Source organism: Amia ocellicauda, chromosome 4 (assembly GCF_036373705.1).
Source record: "Amia ocellicauda isolate fAmiCal2 chromosome 4, fAmiCal2.hap1, whole genome shotgun sequence".
NCBI classification, from domain to species: domain Eukaryota; kingdom Metazoa; phylum Chordata; class Actinopteri; order Amiiformes; family Amiidae; genus Amia; species Amia ocellicauda.
Window position 1 is genome coordinate 36,628,720 of NC_089853.1, and position 21,994 is coordinate 36,650,713.

A 21,994-nucleotide genomic window follows, 5' to 3' on the forward strand; every position below is an offset into this window, starting at 1 on the left:
GTCACGTCCTCCTGGTGCGAGAGTCATGTGGCTTCTGTTTGCTGAAAACATTTCAACAAACAAGTACAGGAGTGTGGAAACCGTAATTGTTCATGTGGGCACTAATGATATTAGGCAAAGACAATCTGAAGCATTGAAAAAGCACTTAGTAGACAGGCTGAAAATGACAAACAAGTGATTGTATCTGGTCCACTTCATGTATACAAATGAGGTGCTGAGGCTCTTAGCAGACTTTTCTCTCTTAACACATAGTCCTTGGTGTATGGAGCATGATATTGGTTTTATTGGCAATTGGGTCCTCTTTTGGGAGAAACCAAGATTCTTCTGCAAGGACAGGCTGCACCTGTTAAGACCATGTGCACTTATGTTGTAAGTCGCCCTGGATAAGGGCGTCTGCCAAGAAATACAAATAATATTATTAATAATAATAATAATAATATTAATAATGTCAATTCCCCATCATATTATTAAAGAATCAACACTGTATGGGGTCAATGCTAGAACTAGTCGGTCTATTCCTTTTCCTAGCAGAATGAATAGATTTCAAAAAAACAATTATGGTGCCTCTCAGCAACTCTGGTCATCATAAAATTCCTGGCATTAATAATTGCGCTGACAATGTTAGTTTTGGGCTGCAGAATGTTTGATCTGTCTGTTTATTGTAAATTATTTTATTATATCTAAAAATCTCCACTTTTTAATGATAATTGAATCATGGTTGTAACATATGGAAGAGTATTAGGGCCACTTAAGAGTGAGAAAAAATTATATATTGTTTTTCTCTCTCAAGTGGCCCTAATGCTCTTCTGTAGAAAACTAATGACCATGGCCCTCTGATTGAAATGTGCCCTCCTGACTATAGTCATATTAGCCCAGGGAATGTGGCCGGGTTATTCTGTGTAATTCTGTCTCTTTTGGTGATTTCACATCTTTTTAGTTGCTTATGTTTTCTGTGTATAAACGGCATCCCATCCTTTGTTCCCTGATTTATTACTGATTTCTACTAATCATTAATAGTATTGAAAAATGAGAGGATACTTAATATTTTCTTGGCTACTTTAGTATATTGTGACAAAGTGTTTCTTTAAGAACATACAGCAGACCAGTCTTCAAACAAAATACTTTTAATAATGACCAAACAAACAAGGCTCAAGCGCCAAAACAAACCACAAAACTCCCAAACCTAATCAAAACTTATGAACACAACTTCACAGCCCAACTCAGCTACTCACACTTTGCTGCTTTTTCAACCCCAATGCCTTCCCCTAGATTCTTCCCTTTTATACCTGGTGGATGATTTTTGGATTACCACCAGGTGGATGATTTTTGGATTACCACCAGGTGGACTCATTAAGGGGGAAAATGGCTGGCTGAAGCATTAAACCTTTCTACCAGGCCATCAGTTTGGGGGTGGCCCACGGAGGTCTTCAATTGTTTTATTTATGGAGTTTACAGAGATCAGCCATTACTTGCGACATGAAGGGGGTACCCTACTCTACTAAACATGAGCATAAGCTCCTTTGCAATTCCCTTAGAGGCCATTGTACATAAGGAAATTGCTTCTGGATATCGGGTTGCATAATCCAGTATTACCAGAATGTTCTGGTGCCCCCTAGCAGAGTCAATATTTTCCTATGATTTCAGAATTGGGGAAAGAATCTGCTATAAAAGCCTATAAGTCTGCTCTCTCAGGAGGAAAACCATTTGTTACAAGCAGTAAGCGGGCAGAGCAGCCAGCAAAAGAGTTGCCGCAAACCCCAAAGACCAGACCAGACCAGACCAGACCAGACCAGACCAGGAGGGCAGAGATACAGCTTGTGTGAACAATCACTTATAATGTGGATTACAAATCGTTAAAGAGAAACCGGAAGGGACCGGAGGATCCAGAGCGAGCAGATGGCGAGAGGCTCCTGAAAAGGCTAGTACTGGAAGTCGAGCTTATATGTGCATTGCAGAATTAAATTAATCAAGCGTAAGCACAGTTGCGAAGAGATGGCTTTGAAAGAATGTTTCATTTCTCTTGGTTGGAATTAGGGTATTGATTGCCTTTCCCTCTGCTGGAGAGACTGTCCATTGCGGGGACGGGGTTTCCTGCAGCAGCCGCATTTGAGGAGAGAAAGACAGATATTATAGACTTTCCTTGTTTGTATCTTTGCACAAGGACTTGTTTACATCGCTTCGTTTTGCACAGGACTTGCCTTAATGATCTCTCACTTGAAGGACTCCTAAATCTTTGTCTGTGCAGGCACAAGTATGAAAGGCGAAGGCTCCATGTATACAACGGTGTTTTGCACCTACCTGCAGGGTCGGTGCGCAGTGGCATCTGGGAATAAATCAAGAGTTGGCGAGATCAGGATTTAGTAGTGAACTTTAATATATATTTTATTAGTATTTTCCTATTTTTTTTATTTTGGGGTTTAGTTAGGGTTTTAGGATTTTAGGCTGCCCAGATATATTAAAGGCATTTTAGCTTGTTTTATTAGTGTTTTTTTACTATTATATAACCCTGTGTGTGTAATTAACTGAAATATCTTGTCTGCTTTGAACTGAACAGACTTCGTGCCCTGTATCAGTTCTTGATAGTGTAAAAATAAAACTTGTTCTTACCTTACTCATCCGTGTTGTGGTGCCTTGGGGTCCGTCGAGCCTGCTCGGGACATTGGGTGTGACGAGCTCTTCACTCGTGGAAAAAAAAGTGGTGTAGTCGGGTTTGGTATGGTCACCCCTGTCACAATAACACACAATTGGGCAGGGGGGGTGAAGCTCTGTATACCCCTCCCTTGTTGCCTGGCACGGATACATTTTTCTCAGGTCACAGTGCCTTACTGTTCATGATTCCCAAAGTACATTGGAGCAGTCTTACCTAGTCCGTTGGTTTGCTAGGGCCTGGGGAACGGGGTTTTGTCTCCCTGGCACTGTTCCACTGCTCCTGCTGTATAAAACTGCTCCACAATGGCAATAAGGGTGTCGGCAGATGCTGCCTCGTTCTGACCAACCAGCACCAGACCTCTTTTGGCAGGTCCCGTTGGAATTGATCCAGAACAAAAGTCTCAACAATAGCCACTTGTTTCAGGTTGCAACCATTTTCTTGCCGGGTGTATGAGGTCAAACATCTGGCTCTGGGGTGATTGATCTGGTTGATAGGTCCACCGATGAAATCGATGAGCCTTCACTGACCTGGTCACGCCCAGTCATGTCAGAATCTTTGCTCTCAATTTCACATTGTCCTGGGCATCTTTCAGTTCCAGGTCATAATAGGCAGCCACCTTTCCACAGGACACATTCCCATTAACATCTCTGCCTTCGCATATCTCCCATTGAGCACCCTGCCCCTTGGATTATCACAATAGAATTATGCTGACATTCCCATAAATGCTTTTGACTGGAATTTCTCAATCTGATTGAATCCTTCAACCTTTGAGCAATTTGTTTCAGGGCTAATTTATTCTCATTATTTAACCTAGAGTACTTATGTAGTCAAAAGTCAGTACAAAATCTAAACTCTTGATCTTTTGACTTGAACATAAGTGCAGTGGTACAGAAGGACTGCCATGTCTTTGATCATCTCAGTATTATTTTTGATTTCTAGCTTCCTATCCCTGTTATAAACCAAGGCCTCTCTGTTAGTTCACACATCATTAACTCTTCAGCTTTCTCAGAGTCGTGTTCAATGCATGCCCATTCCAAACAAACTGAGGAGTTAGTAGTTTTAACATTTTAAGCTTGGCTACCCTTGATGCTGTTGCACGTTCAGTACTAGAAAATAGAAATACCTATAAAACACTAGAAATACCCCCTGGATAAATGAAGATGTACATAACCTAAAAAGGCAAAACATAAATGGAAAGCTTCTAAATTGCAAGTGCACTTTAGCCTCTTTAACGGCATTATTGAAATTAATAGTTTTTGAAGATGTGAGAAATAAGTGTTTTTCTACTGATATCTGACAAATGTCACAATTGCCCAGATTGTTAATCTGTCATTAAAAGATATTCCTGATTCTTCTCCGGAGTTATTTCACAAGTTTCTGTCATTCTTTAGTCTCAAGATTATTTATTTAATATTCCTTAATATCAGAACTTAGATTTCTCCTCCTGTACATGTTGTTAATGTTGTCTTCCAGAACATCGCTGTGTTGAGTGATTTTAAGCCCATTTCAGCAAAGGATCTCATGGAAAAAATGTCTAGATTGAATTTGTCAACTAATCCCAAAGGATATTATTCCAACTAAACTCGTGGAGGAGGTTCTGGGAACTGTGTGCTCTGATATATTTTCAATTATTAACAGCTTTCTAGCCACAGGGTCAGTTCATTCTTATTTTAAATGTGCAAAAGTTCAGCCTCTTCAAAAGAAAGCTAACCCAGACACCACCATCCTAAACCTCTACAGACCAATCTCACAGTTGCCATTTCTTGTGGAGATTCTAGAGATGGTGGTCTTAAAACAATTATCATTTATGAGTATAATTCATGTTTTTGAAAACTCCCAACTGAAACTGCACTTCTTAAAGTAACCACAACCAACAAAGTGTTTTCTTCTTGTAATTGTACCTTTTTGTTGTTTTACTTTGTTTAAAATGTGTAATTGTGCACCAGCAGGAAAAGCACTGAATAAATAGTTATTATAGTTGCCCAGGTTTTGCAGTTGTCTTTATGTAACTAACTGGGTAGAGGAGTTAGTCTTATAAAGGCAAAAGTGTGGACTAGTGTTTATACAGCTCTGTACTCACTTGTGGGTTCAGTCCCAGGTGCGGGACATTACTGTAGTACCCTTGAGCAAGATACTGTACCTAGATTGCTCCAGTAACAACCCAGCTGTAAAAATGTGATATATTTTAACAATTGTAAGTCGCTCTGGATAAGCGTGTCTGCTAATAAATAATAGGTCAATAATTTGAAGTAGACAGTCAAGTGCTCAGGTGGAACGAAAACCTGTAGATACTGTGGGTTTCCACACACGGCAGGATAGCCCAAAAAGAAACCAAAGTGCTCTATATCAATATCCCACTAGATGTCACCCTTACTTTCCCAGCAGAGGTCAGGGGGAACAAAAGGGAAAGGATTTTATATCTAAATCAAAGGTTTTGATGGTGAAAAGCTACAAAAAAGTGTAATGGAAATTGTTAGCCATGTGTGCTATTTTAACAGATACACTTAGAGCCTAAATAAATATGTAATAAATCAATAAATAAAACACAAAATTGCAAATCCAGTATGCTCCAGTCACTGTAGTTGTCTGCATTCCTACTTACAAGTCAACAAGGTAAATTCACAGTGATGCCTTGTAGAATAACAGCCTTTCTTAGAACAACATGGCCACAGCTTTGCTTTGGCAGAATACAGCTATTATAGAACATAATCAACCATCTTCCTAATGTTCCTTTTTAATGAGGGAATTGGCTGTATTTTTTAAGAGAACCTCCAATCACATTTCCACAGTAAGGTTCCAAAGATTTCTCTTGGCAAATGTTTGAGTACTGCACGTAAAAACAGCAACACCAAAACTGATGAACACAAGATGGGGGTTGATTGTTTTGCACTGGCATTCAGTCAGTTCTTTTAGTGATATTGTGCCTTCTACAGAAAGTGTCTCAACATAGTGTATAAGACAATATACGGTAAAATACAAATTAAAACAACACATGAATAAATAACAAAGGATACAATAGAAGAGAAGGCACATATCAAACCAAAAAAATTGAGTTGACACAGACATGACTCAAAGCCATGTCCTAGAAATGAGCCTTTATTTGTGTTTTAAAAATAGTTACAGATTCTGAAAAATAGATGCGCTGAGACAGAGCATTCCAGGGCCCTGGTGCTCATGCGGAGATGTCTCTATCTCCCACAGCTCGCAGTTTGGTCTTCCCAATACACAGCAGGCTGGCGTCAGCTGAGCGTAGAGAAAGAATAGATGGAGAACAAAGTCAGCATAATTCACTGAAGTACAAAGGAGAAGAAGCTTTCAAAGCAGCGTAAGCCAACAGCCAGATCTTGAAAAAAATCTGACAAAGTATTCTTCTAAAGAAGAATAGAAGAGTGGCTTGCCTCTGATTTACTAAACTATAGCTGCAAACTTTTTAACTAAACTGATGCCTTTCAATCAATAACATAGTCATGCCAGCACAGAGCATGTAACAATTGTCAATTTTAAAGACAATCTGTGGATTGACAAATTTCTCATCTTAAGGGAGATCTGAAACAGGAGGATTTAGGAAAAAAGGAATTAAACTCAGTAAATATTCTGCTAATGCTGTGATTCATGAAATGGCAAGCCAAAACTTCCTTTTTTAATTAAAAGCTTGACTAAAATATATTTGTTCTTCAGGATATAATAATCATGAAGTGATGGTGAAGGGAAATGAACAAGAGCTATTATGACACTAACTAGATTGGCATATGGTAAAAATATATGCTATGGCACAGATAAGTTGCATAGTGGAGCAACAACCCAGTAAAAGATACGAAGATCCAGTAACTACTGGAAACTAGGTCAAGGATAACAACACAATACAAATGAACAGTGAGCTTGTATTGGAACATGTAAGAGCTAAAAAGGAAGTGATCTGGTCTTCTTTAATGGGCAGTGTCAAGGTGTGCAGGTGATAAGTTACCGGTCTGTAGGATCTATATGTGTAGTCTAATTAGATGTGTTTTCCAGAGGCACAGTGTATTGACTGGAGCTGGTGCTCTACTGATGTGAACAGGCAGCTGGCTTGTAATAGCGCAAGACAGGAGACATTTCAGGCACGGGAGGGAAGTGAGCAAGGGTGCAGTCCAGCCAGGCAAGCAGAACAAGATGAGAAGAGAGAACAAGTAGGGGACAAGGTGACACACAACAGTGTCCAAAGTGATGGTGACATTGGCAAGCAAAGATCAAGACCTTTAAATTGGAGTCATGCTGGAGGAGGTAGCCTGTGAAGAATGTAAGCTGACGGGAGGAGCATGGGCAGAGAAAGTGCTGAGCAAGCAGTGGCAGTTTGAATCCACTGGGAGAGGGCAGTATCCTGACACCGAGAGGCCAGCCAGAAGAGTTTGAGTAGCCCCATCAATAAAGAACTAAGGCCTGGCCCTGGACCAGGAGCAGAATAGAGGGGAATCTGAAGAAAGGGTTGGTCTGTAGATGTTTTTCAGAAGGGAACAGCGGGAGTGTTCCAGTGAAACTATGTGCCTAGAATATAAGGGGATAATTAAGGGAAACACCCAGGATCTTGGCAGAAGCAAATATAGAGAAAGAGGGAGAGAGAGGTTAGCATGGGGGGAGAAAGAAGAAGGCAGGTACAGTATGTAAGTCAGAAGTTTTACATTTTGAAAAAGATTTTGCTTCAAAAGTGCCTTTATAAGGTTTTACCTGCATGGTATACACTTTTAAGGAATTGCTAAAAACAACTTTGACCTTATATTTTTTAATAATTATTCATGATAATAAATCAACCAAGAAAAGATGGGTGCAATTGTGAAAAATCTGATGGGGGGGCCTTTACATTCAGAGGCTTACCACAAAATGACTTGACACAAGACTGTATTCAGAAATGACATCCTCCGTCTCACATAATTGGAGGGCAGAGCAGTTGACTTTCAGAGTAGAGTCAGTCAACAGAACTGTAACAGTAAACACTGAAGTTTCAGAAATAATTGGATTCTTACCCAGAAGGTCTTATTCGCTATGTGTGTTTGCTCTGGTTTCTAATTTGAAACAAAGGCACAACATGTAACAATATCAGAAAGCACAGGTCAGTTAATGAAAATGCATTTTATTACATCTCCTGGGCTATTTTTAAAATATATTCCTTTTGTATAATATAATGTGTACAACACTCTTTCGCTGCTATGATCAAGAACAAACAAAAACAAACAAATAAACAAACTAAAATTGAAAGTGTAACATACATTTAATTCCAACTTTGTTTAATGTGCTTTCATTTGTACTTTGAGCACATCTTAGGTTAATTAATTTTGTTTCATTAATTTTATATTTATGTGTATGTAGAGTATCTTATGATATTGGGACTCATTCCCTATTACGAGCATGATAAAGAATCGCAAACAAGCCCTTTGTAAAGGTTACATCAGCAGTTTGTTTGTTTGGTTTGCATAGACACACATGACATATGGAAAATACAAAAATAACTGTTTATCTCAGTGTAAGTCTGCTTGACCTCATCTGAAAGGCTTGCTAGCCTGAATAAAAACTACGTAAGGTTGATATGACAAATTTCAAATATAAATAAAAGTTTTTCAGATTAAAAACAGAATACTATATATATGCACATACAATATAATTAATTTGTGTTGTCTCACTCTCCAGTACCCGTATAGTGCATTGCAATTTAATTTGATCTTTTAGAGTATTTAAACCCCCATGTGTGATCAAATGACTGGGTGGTCACCCGGGACAGTGCAGGTGAGAGGATGGGCATGGGTGGGCAGTGGGCATTGAAAATGGAAGGCATATTTGTTTTTGTTTATGTAAATATAAGGAGTTTGTTGTATTTAATAACAATAATAATCAAATCTTAAATCAACCCCTCCCGCTCGCATCATTCTCATCCCGTAGCGTCCGCCGAGATCCCGGGTGCGACATACATTTCAGGAAACTTCAGACTTGGGCTACTAGGCATTTACACAGATATAGTTGCGCATCTCCACCTTTTACTGTTGCTTGGGTATATAGGGCGTGAAATGAGAGAAACATAAGAATGGTTTCAGCAATAAGTAATGCGTGATAAATGCTCAATGAGCTTCCATATTAGCAAGAACTGTCAGTATACAGAATTGTAGACTTCAGTGACAATGAATTAGTCACACAATCCTCCACAACAGGAGGCACACAAACATTTCGATAGTTTTTACAGAGTGTGTTCTGATATACAGCATAGTAGTAACACACCAACTCTTCTGTGAGTCTAGTAATATAATAATATACTATATTGAACGATGATTTCCTATAGATTGCAATATAATCAGTTCGTATTGGATATGACATCCTATAGACCTCAGTAAATCGCTGGGCGACTCTCTGTAGCGCAGGGGGAGGAGGCAGCCTGTGCGTATTTTATCCGGCTCATTTATATAGGCTGATTATTTTGGAAACACCACCATATTTCAGTAAACTCCCAGTTATGATTCTACTGGCTGCCATGCAACAATACTTTGTTAATGTCGTCACGCTGAGAAACCTCCTAGATCGTTTCATTAGTTCTTGGACAGCTGGTGGGAATAGACGCCTGTTCCAGCAGGTGCCGGGGATCTGATACCAGTGTCAAACATCCAGATCTGATGCTAATACTTGGTTTGTGCAAATCATAATAGTAAACCAACAACGAGGGAAGGGCGAGGGTGAGAGCTCTCGCAAAGAAACACATTTCCTCCCCTTTAACCCTGCAACTCATTTTTGATCATGTTTCACCTATGAGTGAAGCCGAGACTGGTATCCAGCTGCTGCCAGGTGCGCCTGCAGGGACAGTATCCATTCGCTTAGTTAAACATTCCCACGGACTTTAGCTGAAGCGCTTTTCATATTGAGGACGATGGGGATGCCGAATATTTTCATCTGCATTATTGGCATCGTCTGCTTGGTGAACGGTAAGGTGATTCTGCATTATTTTCATTGTGCGTCCAATTTCTCAACCATTTCCAACCTGCCTTGGCGATGGTTAGGGGCTGTTCTTTCTCTTTTGTTGTATGACTTTTTTGTCCTCTTCAAACCCGGTGCTTCTCCGGATACTGTTAGCATTGCTTAGTTGTGTGAGCGCCGACAATGACATAACTACTGATTTAGCATCTGTTTGATCCTGCTCTGGGAGTTTGTTCTTCCAGCTTTTACTTTCTCTGTACTCGTTGATTTTCCTGGATTGCTATTATTAGCTCTTCTGCTGTAAGAGTGCGATTTGTTTTTTCCCAAAGGAATCTTCTCCCTGTTCTTGTTCTATTATTATTATTATTATTATTATTATTATTACTACTACTACTACTACTACTACTACTACTACTAATAATAATAATAATAATAATAATAATAATTGTTGTTATCTCACTAGGCGTTTCCCTCTAATATGCAACTCTTGTTTTATTTGTTTGGATAAATCTCCCATTGTATAGTCTATAGCCTACTGTATTTACGTCTTAACCAAGTTACCAATCACCAATATGTTATCTGTTGAATTCGACCCCACTTGATTAAAAAGTGTTTCTGGTTTATTGTTGCCCCACCAGTAAAGTGGGGTATGTTTATCTCTCACACAAGCTTTCACTTAGATAGATAGATAGATAGATAAACTCAAATCTGTGTTGCCAAAATATAAATTGCACAATTTTGAAGAGCTCAGGATAGAGCGAGAAAGCGATCACAACTTGAATGAAAACAGCATAAATAAGACACAATAAGCTAATTATTGTTGCGCCTACTTGTGTGTTTTATTAATTGTGCCTTTACACTTGCGTTCTCGTATGAAAGACTGATAGAAACGTGGTGTTCCTCAGCTTGCACAACAGCAGTGTAGGGAGGCAGGAAGAATGGGAATACTTTGAAAAACATAATTACTTATCTGTGGGCATATAACCCCGTGGAAGGTATAGTGGTCTCAAATATTAATAGTGGAATTAAATCAAGCTTAATAAAAAACGAACAAACCAAAACAGCCGACTCACAGACGCACACACACAAAACCCAAATAATAATGATGATGAATGTGATTATTGTAATATAATATGATATGTATAATAATAATAATAATAATAGTATACTGTATTTATATAGCGCCTTTCATTCCAAGGGCTGCCAAAGCTCTTTCCAGTAATTAGATGACGTACTTCATCACCCGCTTGATGTTCACTTTACCGCCTACCACTGTCCCGTTTTCTGTTAAATGGGGCGCCAAGTGTAAATAAGCAGATATAATTTAACCAAATACATAAATACAGAGAAATACATACACACATAAATAATGTATGTCGTGATCATAAAGCCGAATAAAAATGTTAAGAAAACATTAATAAAATATCTTCATATCCCTTAATTTCAGATTGAATTTATGCATCTTAATGTAACAGGCATTAAACATTTAAATCCCGAATGCGAAACAAATTGGGAGAAATTATAATAAACAAAAGCGAAAAAATGCAGCATATTATTATTCAGTGCATTACTTATTCCCGAAAAATGAAGTGGACACCTATATCACAATCTTAATTCTTAATGTATTTAAATGCTATAGATTTGCTATGCTAATATTTTTTGCAAATAGGTTTCCGCCCTCATAGACGATTGGTCCGTGAGAGACACGTGGTGGGCGTGTTGGTGACGTCGGAGCACGTAGGATTCCTTCCCAAAAACATAATGACGGCATGTTAATTAAGTAGTTTATTTAACAAGTTCGTATTATCTTAGGTTTTCTACTCCAGTTATTGTGAATTTTGTCATTAATGTACAACAATTTAATACGTTTTTTTTATTTTCACCTGTAGCATTTCGTTAGACCTCAGTGGAGAGCAATGGCTTCAATGATATTTGGCCGCAACCAAAACATAATATCGATGTAACTTCGGAAACTCGCCATATTTATATAGTTTAATTTTCATTTAGTTTTCCTTATTCCACCAAACATTTGTATTAAAGTTGAATCCAAATCATTTGATATGCTGAGTCGCCCCTGTTTACATCCTGATACGCATCCTTACGTTTCGGTCCGCTGGGATTTTGGATGGCTTTGTCCTTGGGATTGAGCTATGACATACAAAGCACACGTACTAGATCTAAAGATTTGGATGTAGAAAAGTGATTACACTGCAAGCTCACAGGTGCAAGCCCTGGAATTTGAACCCACCCAACATTTAAGATGCGTTTAATTTGGCTGGCCTCTGGGGAATATTGGTCATAATTAGCCCAGACTATAACCACTGATCTCTCTACACTGGAAGGTCATGAACCTGGGTTTCTGATTAGAAGCCTTTACCCATTCAGCCAGACAAGAGTTATTTTAAACTATGCAACTTGGTTCCTTTGTATTGAACTTTGTCTGAAAGGGTTCACCCAGGGCTGGATAATGTGTAGTGTTTTCATAATGCTGTACTTGTCCCTCCTGCCCCTAGATTCACTGCAAGGGGAGTATCAGAGGAAGCTGTACAAAGACCTGATGAAAAACTACAATCCACTGGAGAGGCCTGTGTTCAATGACTCCCATGCCCTCACTGTTTACTTCACCCTCAGTCTCATGCAGATAATGGACGTGGTGAGAGAAACCAGACATATCTATCACAGTTGGTTTTGCCTGAGATTAAGATATGCCAGTTGTGTCAAATAAGGTATTGGCGGGGCATCTAGTATTGTCTAGATTCATCAGTTCATCCAATCAGTGTCAGTCACATGGTTGGGCTGTATGTTCTAAATATCCACAACTATCTGCGTCAATATATTCCTCCTCTTTTTAATCCTGAACTTATTTTTTTAACTTTTATTTTTCTGTTGATCCTGAAGTAGTCCTTTGAGTTCACTATCATTAGATGTCAGGATTAAAAAAAACTACAACACACACACCAAATCAAATCCCAATGTGCTCTGCTTTTTCTCATGATTTAGAGATTGAATTCCTGTAAATGTGTGACGCAGTGGTGCAGTGATTACAGCTGACTCGCAGCTCCTCCTGAGACCCAGATTTCCCATAAATTGTTTGTGTTAATTATACCTTCCTGACTAGGAATCAATCTGGTTACCCTTCTTTGAATGTTCGTGTACATGTTCGAGCAGTTCTGACTTTTAAACTTTTATGTTGTCCATTACTGGTAAAAGAGCACAGAACACAGACAAATTCATAAATAAAAGCAATTATTGCTGAAGTATTGTTTTTTTCATCACTGTTTTTTGAAGGACAGACCACACTAACAAAAGCACAATATTGATGTCAGTATGAATTTTACATTTGTTTTCTTGAAACCTCACATCAGATGGACAAATGGATCTTTTACCTGTCACATACAATTTAATCTGAATGAGAAAATCGAATATTTGATATCACCCTAAGTTATTCCACATTATCAGACCCCTATACTTCATTAGAGAATATACACATATATTATATAAGTGCATATAACAAGGGAACATATTTTGAAGACAATATATTGAGTAGCTATACTGATATGAAGACATTTTAATTTCCCTTAAAATGTGTGTAAATTATTAATTTCTCATATAAAATCAATAATTTATGGTGATTTTCTTTTATTTGTGTGTCAGTAATGTTTCTCCCAGTGCACCAGATGTTACTGTTCTTATCAACCATTTCTCTGCATTTTTTACAGGATGAAAAGAATCAGGTTTTCACCACCAATGTCTGGTTACAGCTGGTAAGTGATTCATTTAATTAAATGTACTTGCTAATCATGTCTTCATGGAAGTTGTACTATTTAACCTGTAATGTCACTCAGTTAACTTTCCTCACTTAGTGGGCATATATGGGCAGCTTGTGTTATATTTTACTCCCATCCTCCCAAAAAATCACATCTTTCTGCATTTAAAACAAAACAGTTACTGACAGTTAATGACCTATGAATATAAGATTCAAAATTGGATTTATATTTTATGTATTTATTTATTTATTGGTCTTCATAATAGTTTTTGGGTCCTTTGGAGGTCACAATTCCCTGCAGAACACATTTCCAAATAAAGCTTTCCAATCTGGCCATCCAGCAGCTGTGGAAATAAGCGAATAAACCATTATGAAAATTAAAGTGTTCAAACAAAATCACTGTGAATAAAAAATAAAGATGTATCTATGTTTCCAAATGTCTAGAATGTCTGTTTCAGAGCTCTCCTTATGCTTGTTACACTATAGGCCTAATTCCTTAATTTTGTATCTGTACAACATTAATTGGGAACATATAAGACTTGGTTACTAGCAAGGATCAACTACTTTTTAGTCTTTTGATGGTCAACCTTGACGCTTTGACTCAGCCTTTCCGTTCCTGGGTGTTTTATTACAATCTATTAAACCTTGCCAGTAATGTAAAAAATGTACTCCAATAGTTTTTTTAAATTTAAGAAATCCAGTAGAATCTGGGGACACATATAATGTTAGTAAAAATGATTTAGAAATTATGCAAATAAAAACATTATCGGCACAGGCACCAGTTTATGTTTGTAAGATCAACAAGTCATATCTGTGAATCCAATTACGGGAAAGGGAGCAAGGAGGAAAACAATCAAGAATGCGAGGAGCATAATAAAGCTGAAGTGCTATCTAGCAGGGATAGAGGACTAATATTACAAGTGCTGTCGGAAGAGATGCGTCTTGAGTAAGCGCCGGAATGAGGTCAAGGACTCTGCTGTTTTGACTTCGGTGGGCAGGTCGTTCCACCACTTAGGGGCCAGGGATGAGAAGGAGCGGCTCTGGAGGAAGGGGAGTGGAGAGGAGGCAGAGTTAGTCTTCTGGCACTGGAGGAGCGCAGTGGTCTGGAGGGGATGTATGGAGAGACGAGTGACTGAAGGTAGCTCGGTGCAGTGTGGTCAAGACAGCGGTAGGTGAGGGTCAAAGTCTTGAACTGAATGCGTGCCGCTATCGGGAGCCAGTGGAGGGAGTGGAGCAGTGGAGTAGCGTGTGCGAATCGTGGCAGAGAGACACCAGACGAGCCGCAGAGTTCTGGATGAGTTTAGATAATATTCAAACGCTTCTAGTTAAGGTCAGCAATTTTGTGATAACATTGGTTTATAATTTGATTTAAGGTTACACTGCTTATCTGCTTTCGCCAGCAATCTCAATCCAAATAAATTGGATATCAGTGTTTGTATAAGAAAAGTATTTTACATTTTTTGCATCTATCGAGGTGTTGTGATAGTGAAAGCTATTGCTTCAGTGTTTGGCTATATTTCCTCACAAGGTGTCTGTTTTCCTTTTTCTGGGCAGTACTGGAGTGACTACTACCTCCAGTGGAATATCTCTGACTATCCTGGTGTGAAGAATGTCAGATTTCCTGATGGACAAATATGGAAGCCAGATGTTCTTCTCTATAATAGGTAGGTGGCATCTTTATTGCTCCTTCTCATGGGGGAGGAAGGATTATGATGGTTTCACTGAACTCCTGCTTAGACCAGCTGAAGTGTCCTTGGGGTTATTTGGAGCCTACAGAAAACCTAATCTTGCATTATTGTTTCAGATAGTCAGAATTGACTGACATTTGGTGATCTGTGAAATGTATTGTTGATGGGTTAAACTTCGCTGGTAGTCAATTGAAGCCAGCACAGGGCTTATGTACTGTTAATTTACTCTACTAATAAGCACCATAGTGGCTGTATTGTACACAAACTGCAGATGGGATGAGGGACCGGATTAAATCAAAACTTTGATCCTCCTGCTAGTAGCAAACTACAAAGCTGTACATCACAGAGGTTACATTTATGATTAAAAGAAAGAAGCATCTTACTAAAAATGAAGCCACAACAGAGGAAGGTTTTCGTAGTTTTTTTTGTTATTAGCGGGTGGGTCAAAGTTTTGATTTAATCCTGACCAAGGTATGGTCCAGTCACCCAGGAAATAGAGCATACAATGACTAGAATTAGGTTCTCAGCTTCAAGCATTATTAGAAATGTCTGGGTCTTAGAGGTTGAATTTTTGAGTATTTGCTTCCCTTACTGTTATGTTCGCCCTGGATAAGGGCATCTGCCAATAAATAATAATAATAATAATAATAATAATAATAATAATAATAATAATAATAATAATAATGTTTGTTCAATAGAATCATCCTTGGAGGCACACAAATACATTTGTGATTTCAGGAACATTTTATAATAAATTATATATATTTTACCAATGAAATTTCTATTGGTGTCCACATTTGTGTTTAGCATTCTGATATGATATTTGCATAATTTATATAAAAATCTGAAGAAAGATAAAGGACCCAGTTCACTGCTATGAGCAAACTGCCCACTCCAGACTAAATTAACAACATGGGAAATTTGTCCAGAGAAAACTGCCTCCAAAGATTCTATTTTGTGACTAAATTGGCTGGTTTGGTGTAACAAAAAAGAAAACGAAACGACACTGTCCAGTCATTGCAATGAGAGGTGACGGACACCTTTCCATCCACAGTTGAGCCATCACTGAAATTGAAGGATGTGGTACGACTGAATGTGAAACAGCTGAAGTTGCCTTTTCTACAATCAGCAATATGCATATTTGCAATTCCCTGTGCATCCTTACATAAACATTTTATTGACACTTAAATAAGTGTTATTTATTGTGTGGTCCACCTAATGACCTGATTTATGCCACTTTAACCAAGGCAGTAACAGTTCATTACTACAAACAGTTTACCGTCATGTTTCTCACTAAATCTAGCAGATTGAGTTTTATTGGGGAAATAAAACATGGACGTGGCCAATAACAAGTGACTTGTTCCTTACACAGTGCTGATGAGAGATTTGATGCCACCTTTCACACCAATGTCCTGGTGAATTCCTCTGGCTATTGTCAGTACCTCCCACCAGGTAAACCAAATCACCTCTCATCACTATTAAAGCTCATTTTACATCAACTCTCAGGACAGTAATGATTACACAGCAATATTTTATTTTTGTATGTATCAAATATAATTTATATTTTATTTTTCTGCACTGTAATACATTTTATAAGGTATTGTGATTTATAATTATAATATGTATTATTTATTTTCCATAAATGTATGTATGTTCAATTGCTTTGGCAACTCAAATTTGTTTGTCATGCCAATAAAGCACCATAAATTGAAATTGAAAAATTAATTTAAACTACAACCTTTAAATGAGACAAGAACTGTCAAAGAAGTTAAATAAGGGAAGCACAGAGGTACAAACTACACTGGTATGAAGCCATGAATAATTAAACATTCTATGTTTTGCTTTTCTTGCATGCAACTCCAATCCGATTGAGTACAAAACTGGAATTTGGATCTAACTTGTGTAATCTCTAGCACACTCCCATAATTAACCTCTTTTCAGTGTTATGGATGAGTACAGAAAATGTGTCCCTTCTGGTTTCAGCTGATCTAAATCAAAGCCTTTTTCAGTGCACAGTCTACTTTACTGGACTTAAATGATAATGGAGTCAGTTCTGGTTTGATGTGTCTATTTGCAGCATTTGATCATGTAGGTCATACTCAATGTAACTCAATGAAATACATCCAGCACCACAACAGGTTGGTTCATTTCTTTATCTTGGCCTGTCCATCACTAAAATACATACGGTCTTTAACTACTTCCCTGCCTAGGTATCTTCAAGAGCACTTGCTACATAGATGTGCGCTGGTTCCCCTTTGATGTGCAAAAGTGTGACCTCAAGTTTGGCTCCTGGACCTATGGTGGCTGGTCCCTTGATTTACAGATGCTGGAGGCTGATGTGACTGGATACATTGCCAATGGGGAATGGGACCTTGTAGGTAAGGTGCTAAGCAAACATCTGATTTAGAAGCAAGCTGCAGGCCTTTGAAGCGGGAAGCTTTAGAAAAACCCTGTCCGGTATTCATGAATACCAAGATTTCCCCGTTCTCAATAGTATCCAAATCCTGTTGTATTGACTTTGCTGCTACTGCTCCTTCTGCCTTGTTACACTATGAAGATTTAATAAGTTTTCTGACAATACCAGAGTCAAACACACTGATAAAAATTAAGAGAAATTGGTCTAATAATGATCCTTGTTCTCGCCAACTATTTACCTCACCTAAGAACTCTCTGTCTTTCCTTAATCACCTCTTAATCCACATGTAAGCCTATACACTCACCTAAAGGATTATTAGGAACACCTGTTCAATTTCTCATTATTGCAATTATCTAACCAACCAATCACATGGCAGTTGCTTCAATGCATTTAGGGGTGTGGTCCTGGTCAAGACAATCTCCTGAACTCCAAACTGAATGTCTGAATGGGAAAGAAAGGTGATTTAAGCAATTTTGAGCGTGGCATGGTTGTTGGTGCCAGGCGGGCCGGTCTGAGTATTTCACAATCTGCTCAGTTACTGGGATTTTCACGCACAACCATTTCTAGGGTTTACAAAGAATGGTGTGAAAAGGGAAAAACATCCAGTATGCGGCAGTCCTGTGGGCGAAAATGCCTTGTTGATGCTAGAGGTCAGAGGAGAATGGGCCGACTGATTCAAGCTGATAGAAGAGCAACTTTGACTGAAATAACCACTCATTACAACCGAGGTATGCAGCAAAGCATTTGTGAAGCCACAACACGTACAACCTTGAGGCGGATGGGCTACAACAGCAGAAGACCCCACCGGGTACCACTCATCTCCACTACAAATAGGAAAAAGAGGCTACAATTTGCACAAGCTCACCAAAATTGGACAGTTGAAGACTGGAAAAATGTTGCCTGGTCTGATGAGTCTCGATTTCTGTTGAGACATTCAGATGGTAGAGTCAGAATTTGGCGTAAACAGAAGGAGAACATGGATCCATCATGCCTTGTTACCACTGTGCAGGCTGGTGGTGGTGGTGTAATGGTGTGGGGGATGTTTTCTTGGCACACTTTAGGCCACTTAGTGCCAATTGGGCATCGTTTAAATGCCACGGCCTACCTGAGCATTGTTTCTGACCATGTCCATCCCTTTATGACCACCATGTACCCATCCTCTGATGGCTACTTCCAGCAGGATAATGCACCATGTCACAAAGGTCGAATCATTTCAAATTGGTTTCTTGAACATGACAATGAGTTCGCTGTACTAAACTGGCCCCCACAGTCACCAGATCTCAACCCAATAGAGCATCTTTGGGATGTGGTGGAACGGGAGCTTCGTGCCCTGGATGTGCATCCCACAAATCTCCATCAACTGCAAGATGCTATCCTATCAATATGGGCCAACATTTCCAAAGAATGCTTTCAGCACCTTGTTGAATCAATGCCATGTAGAATTAAGGCAGTTCTGAAGGCGAAAGGGGGTCAAACACAGTATTAGTATGGTGTTCCTATTAATCCTTTAGGTGAGTGTATATTACCTCAGGTTGCATTTGAAACAGCAGGCTTTCTATGTTGTTGTATTCCACTTTGGTCCCTTGACGTGTGCTATATAGAAACCAATTTAATCACTTAATTACAGTGCTAATGCTAATTGAATAATTTCCTTGATTTCCTCTCATTAACGTTTCCAAAACTTTGCATGTAGTACAAACAAAAGCCATTGGTCACTCATTACCTTGTGGAAATGTGTTCTTATTTTTTGTTGGCAGATCTGTATGTAACTATTACCTTCCTCAATTTAAAAAAAAAAACAACCAGCAAAAAACAGTGACATTATTCTATGATTTCTTGACATTTGCACCAATATTATTAATAAGAACAAAAAGAGACTGTCAAAATAGTGTGTTAAATTAGTACATTAAAAGAAGGTGTTTGCAATTTAAAGGTGTGAAATTCTTTCTTGGTGGTACACACCAAATCTGAAGATTTTGTAAAAGTACTAATGTAATTCTCCAGTTTTGTGTTTAACTTGAAGGTGAATGGTTTGCTTTTCAGTAGTGCTGCACACCTCGATGAATGCCCTGTTTGTATGGTATTTTCTGGGGGAGGGGAGAGTGTCACTGACTGAGAGGATTGACCCATCTCAACTTAATAACAGCTGCAAGAGGTTGGGTTGATTAAACTGCACTGTGGGAAGAAATGAGGGAAACGGATTCACCTGGTGAGAGAAGAGAGACATTCTGCACCTGATCATGTTTTCTGAGTTTTTCTAGCTCCCTTGTCAGGTGAATAATTTTTCCTCATTTCTTCTCACATCACTGGTGAACGACACAGCTGTTCTTTAATTACAATCGTCAATCACTCCAATTAGTATTTTCTATCCCCCTTGACCAGAAAACATCATTCAAATTGTCGCTGCATCTTTTTGTGCAGTTCTGTGCCTATTGTACAGTAACTCTGTTGATGCTGAGAAACTCCATTGGGTTGCCTGATTGGTCCCCTCGCTCTGTGCCTTGGGTTGTTACAGTGAGGGCTTTGCTCATGCCTTGCCTTTTTAATGCAGAGGTCCAGGGGCGTCGGAATGAGAAGTTCTATGACTGCTGTGAAGAGCCGTACCCCGACGTGACGTTCACGGTGATCATGAGGCGCCGCACTCTCTACTACGGCCTGAACCTGCTTGTCCCCTGTGTGCTCATCTCAGCGCTGGCTCTGCTCGTCTTCCTGCTTCCTGCTGACTCGGGAGAAAAGATCTCTCTGGGTGAGTTGGATATAAACAAAACTAATTAATGGTAAGGGATTAAAGGGGGCCAAGTGCAGTCCCTAAAATGGTGATCATCAGAGTGTAGAAGTAAAGTATCTGCGATTTTTCTGTTCCATTGTTAAACTTATAAGTATGACCATCACTATTGTGGCTACTGTAAACACCCCAAAGGAGAGAAAGCTCTTCTATGTTTCAGGATGTGACATTTCAGTTACTGGATAGCAGAAAAGATTACATCTACAAGAGCACAGGATTAGTCTTCCCCCAGCAGCTCTTTACTTTACTGAAACACACCTACTAACACATGCACCCCTTTAGTGCATCAAATGTACAGTGTGATTTTTGAAGAAAGGGGAACAAGTGAAAGAAGATGGTTGCACAGTGATTTCTTAAAACACATTTGGATCATTTAATGAATTCTGTCTGAAAGGTTTATATAAAATGTATCAAGTATCCACTTTCTGCAGCTTGTAAAATATACATGAAGTCATTCAGGTATAGCAATCATGCTTTAAAACTCTCTTTGTGACGGGCCCCTTGGGAAATCCAGGCTAATAGCTATTTACTTCATTGTGGATTTCATGAATCATGCAGAAAATTTCAGTTGCTCAACATCTAATTTTACAATCCTTTTGGTTTTATGTAATGTACTTTTTGAAACTGGACTAGTTTGTAACCCAACTTTGGATTTGTAACAATCATGTGGAATCTATTAATCAAGAACTCGTATAATAAACATTTTACTCAGATTAAAATTGCAGTTATTACCTAAACAAATGGAGAAAATGAAACAAAAAGGAAATAGAAAAAAAAGACTGGAATAGATAGGTATAGAGTCTGGAAAGAAAAAATCTAACTGAATTAACATCGATCGAGGATCCCAGTCTACTCCTGATGAAATTAGTCCAAATTACTTTCAGTTTTCGTCTCATGACCCTAAAAGAAATCGCATTAAAATAAATCGTGAAGTATTTACATTTTTTATTTAATGTGCATATTTAATGTCATTGCAATATAATTTTTTAAAGGTAAAGCTTTTGATATGCAGTAAGAAGTTAATCTGATGTTTAGCTTTGGATTCTTTTTTTTACCAAGACCTGTCAAGAATAGGCTTTATTCTTTTTTTAGGGATCACTAGACTCCAGGCAGCTAGTCTGGCTTGATGGACCAGCTGTTCCAAGTTTTGAGTAGTGATGTGATGGTTTGGACTGTTTTTGTTCTGCATTGCAGGAATCACAGTGCTCTTGTCACTCACTGTCTTCATGCTGCTGGTTGCAGAGATCATGCCAGCGACGTCAGATTCTGTGCCTTTGATAGGTGAGCCGTACATTCCCAAGAGGATTAACACTTGCATTTAGTGTCTTAAACATAAATTGGAAGGGCTGTGTGTAACTGTCTTAAGCTGCCGCATGTTAAAAAGATGGAGTACTAATTTTTGCTTTGAATAAGATGTTCCCTGAAGGACTTTTACACTAGCTGCCCAAGAATTTTATCCCAGGTAAACCATGCAGTGTCATTTCCCAATATATGAATTTGTGCATTTGCTTTTAAAGTCGAGGAATATAAGATGAATACATAAACATAAATACACCCACATATATATACAGACGGGTGACAAACGGAAAAACCTGAATAAATCAGTGGAGGAACAAATGTAGATCCCTCCAAACAGGTGTACTGCATGATACAATTAAGCAATTAACATCCTATCCTAACATCCTAGCTCTGTGGCATGTATAAAAATGCTAAGCAGGCCCAGTTGACCTCAATTTCGGATCAAGATGGCAAGAGGAAAGTG

At 38.7% G+C, this 21,994-nt stretch overlaps 1 protein-coding gene across 3 annotated transcripts in view; it reads left to right on the top strand.

The window, feature by feature from the left end:
• LOC136748335 (neuronal acetylcholine receptor subunit alpha-7) overlaps positions 1-21,994 on the top strand; it is a 45,460-nt gene that overhangs the window by 9,251 nt on the left and 14,215 nt on the right. For 2 of the 3 annotated variants that reach the window (XM_066702007.1, XM_066702006.1), the window contains 7 exons: positions 12,091-12,230; positions 13,297-13,341; positions 14,898-15,007; positions 16,404-16,483; positions 17,242-17,409; positions 19,999-20,193; positions 21,427-21,513. In XM_066702007.1, coding sequence (XP_066558104.1) covers positions 12,135-12,230; positions 13,297-13,341; positions 14,898-15,007; positions 16,404-16,483; positions 17,242-17,409; positions 19,999-20,193; positions 21,427-21,513 — 781 coding nt within the window. In that variant the 5' untranslated portion in view covers positions 12,091-12,134. Of the gene's footprint in view, positions 1-9,138; positions 9,586-12,090; positions 12,231-13,296; positions 13,342-14,897; positions 15,008-16,403; positions 16,484-17,241; positions 17,410-19,998; positions 20,194-21,426; positions 21,514-21,994 lie in introns of those variants that run through there. The other variant, XM_066702005.1, reaches the window with a different exon arrangement.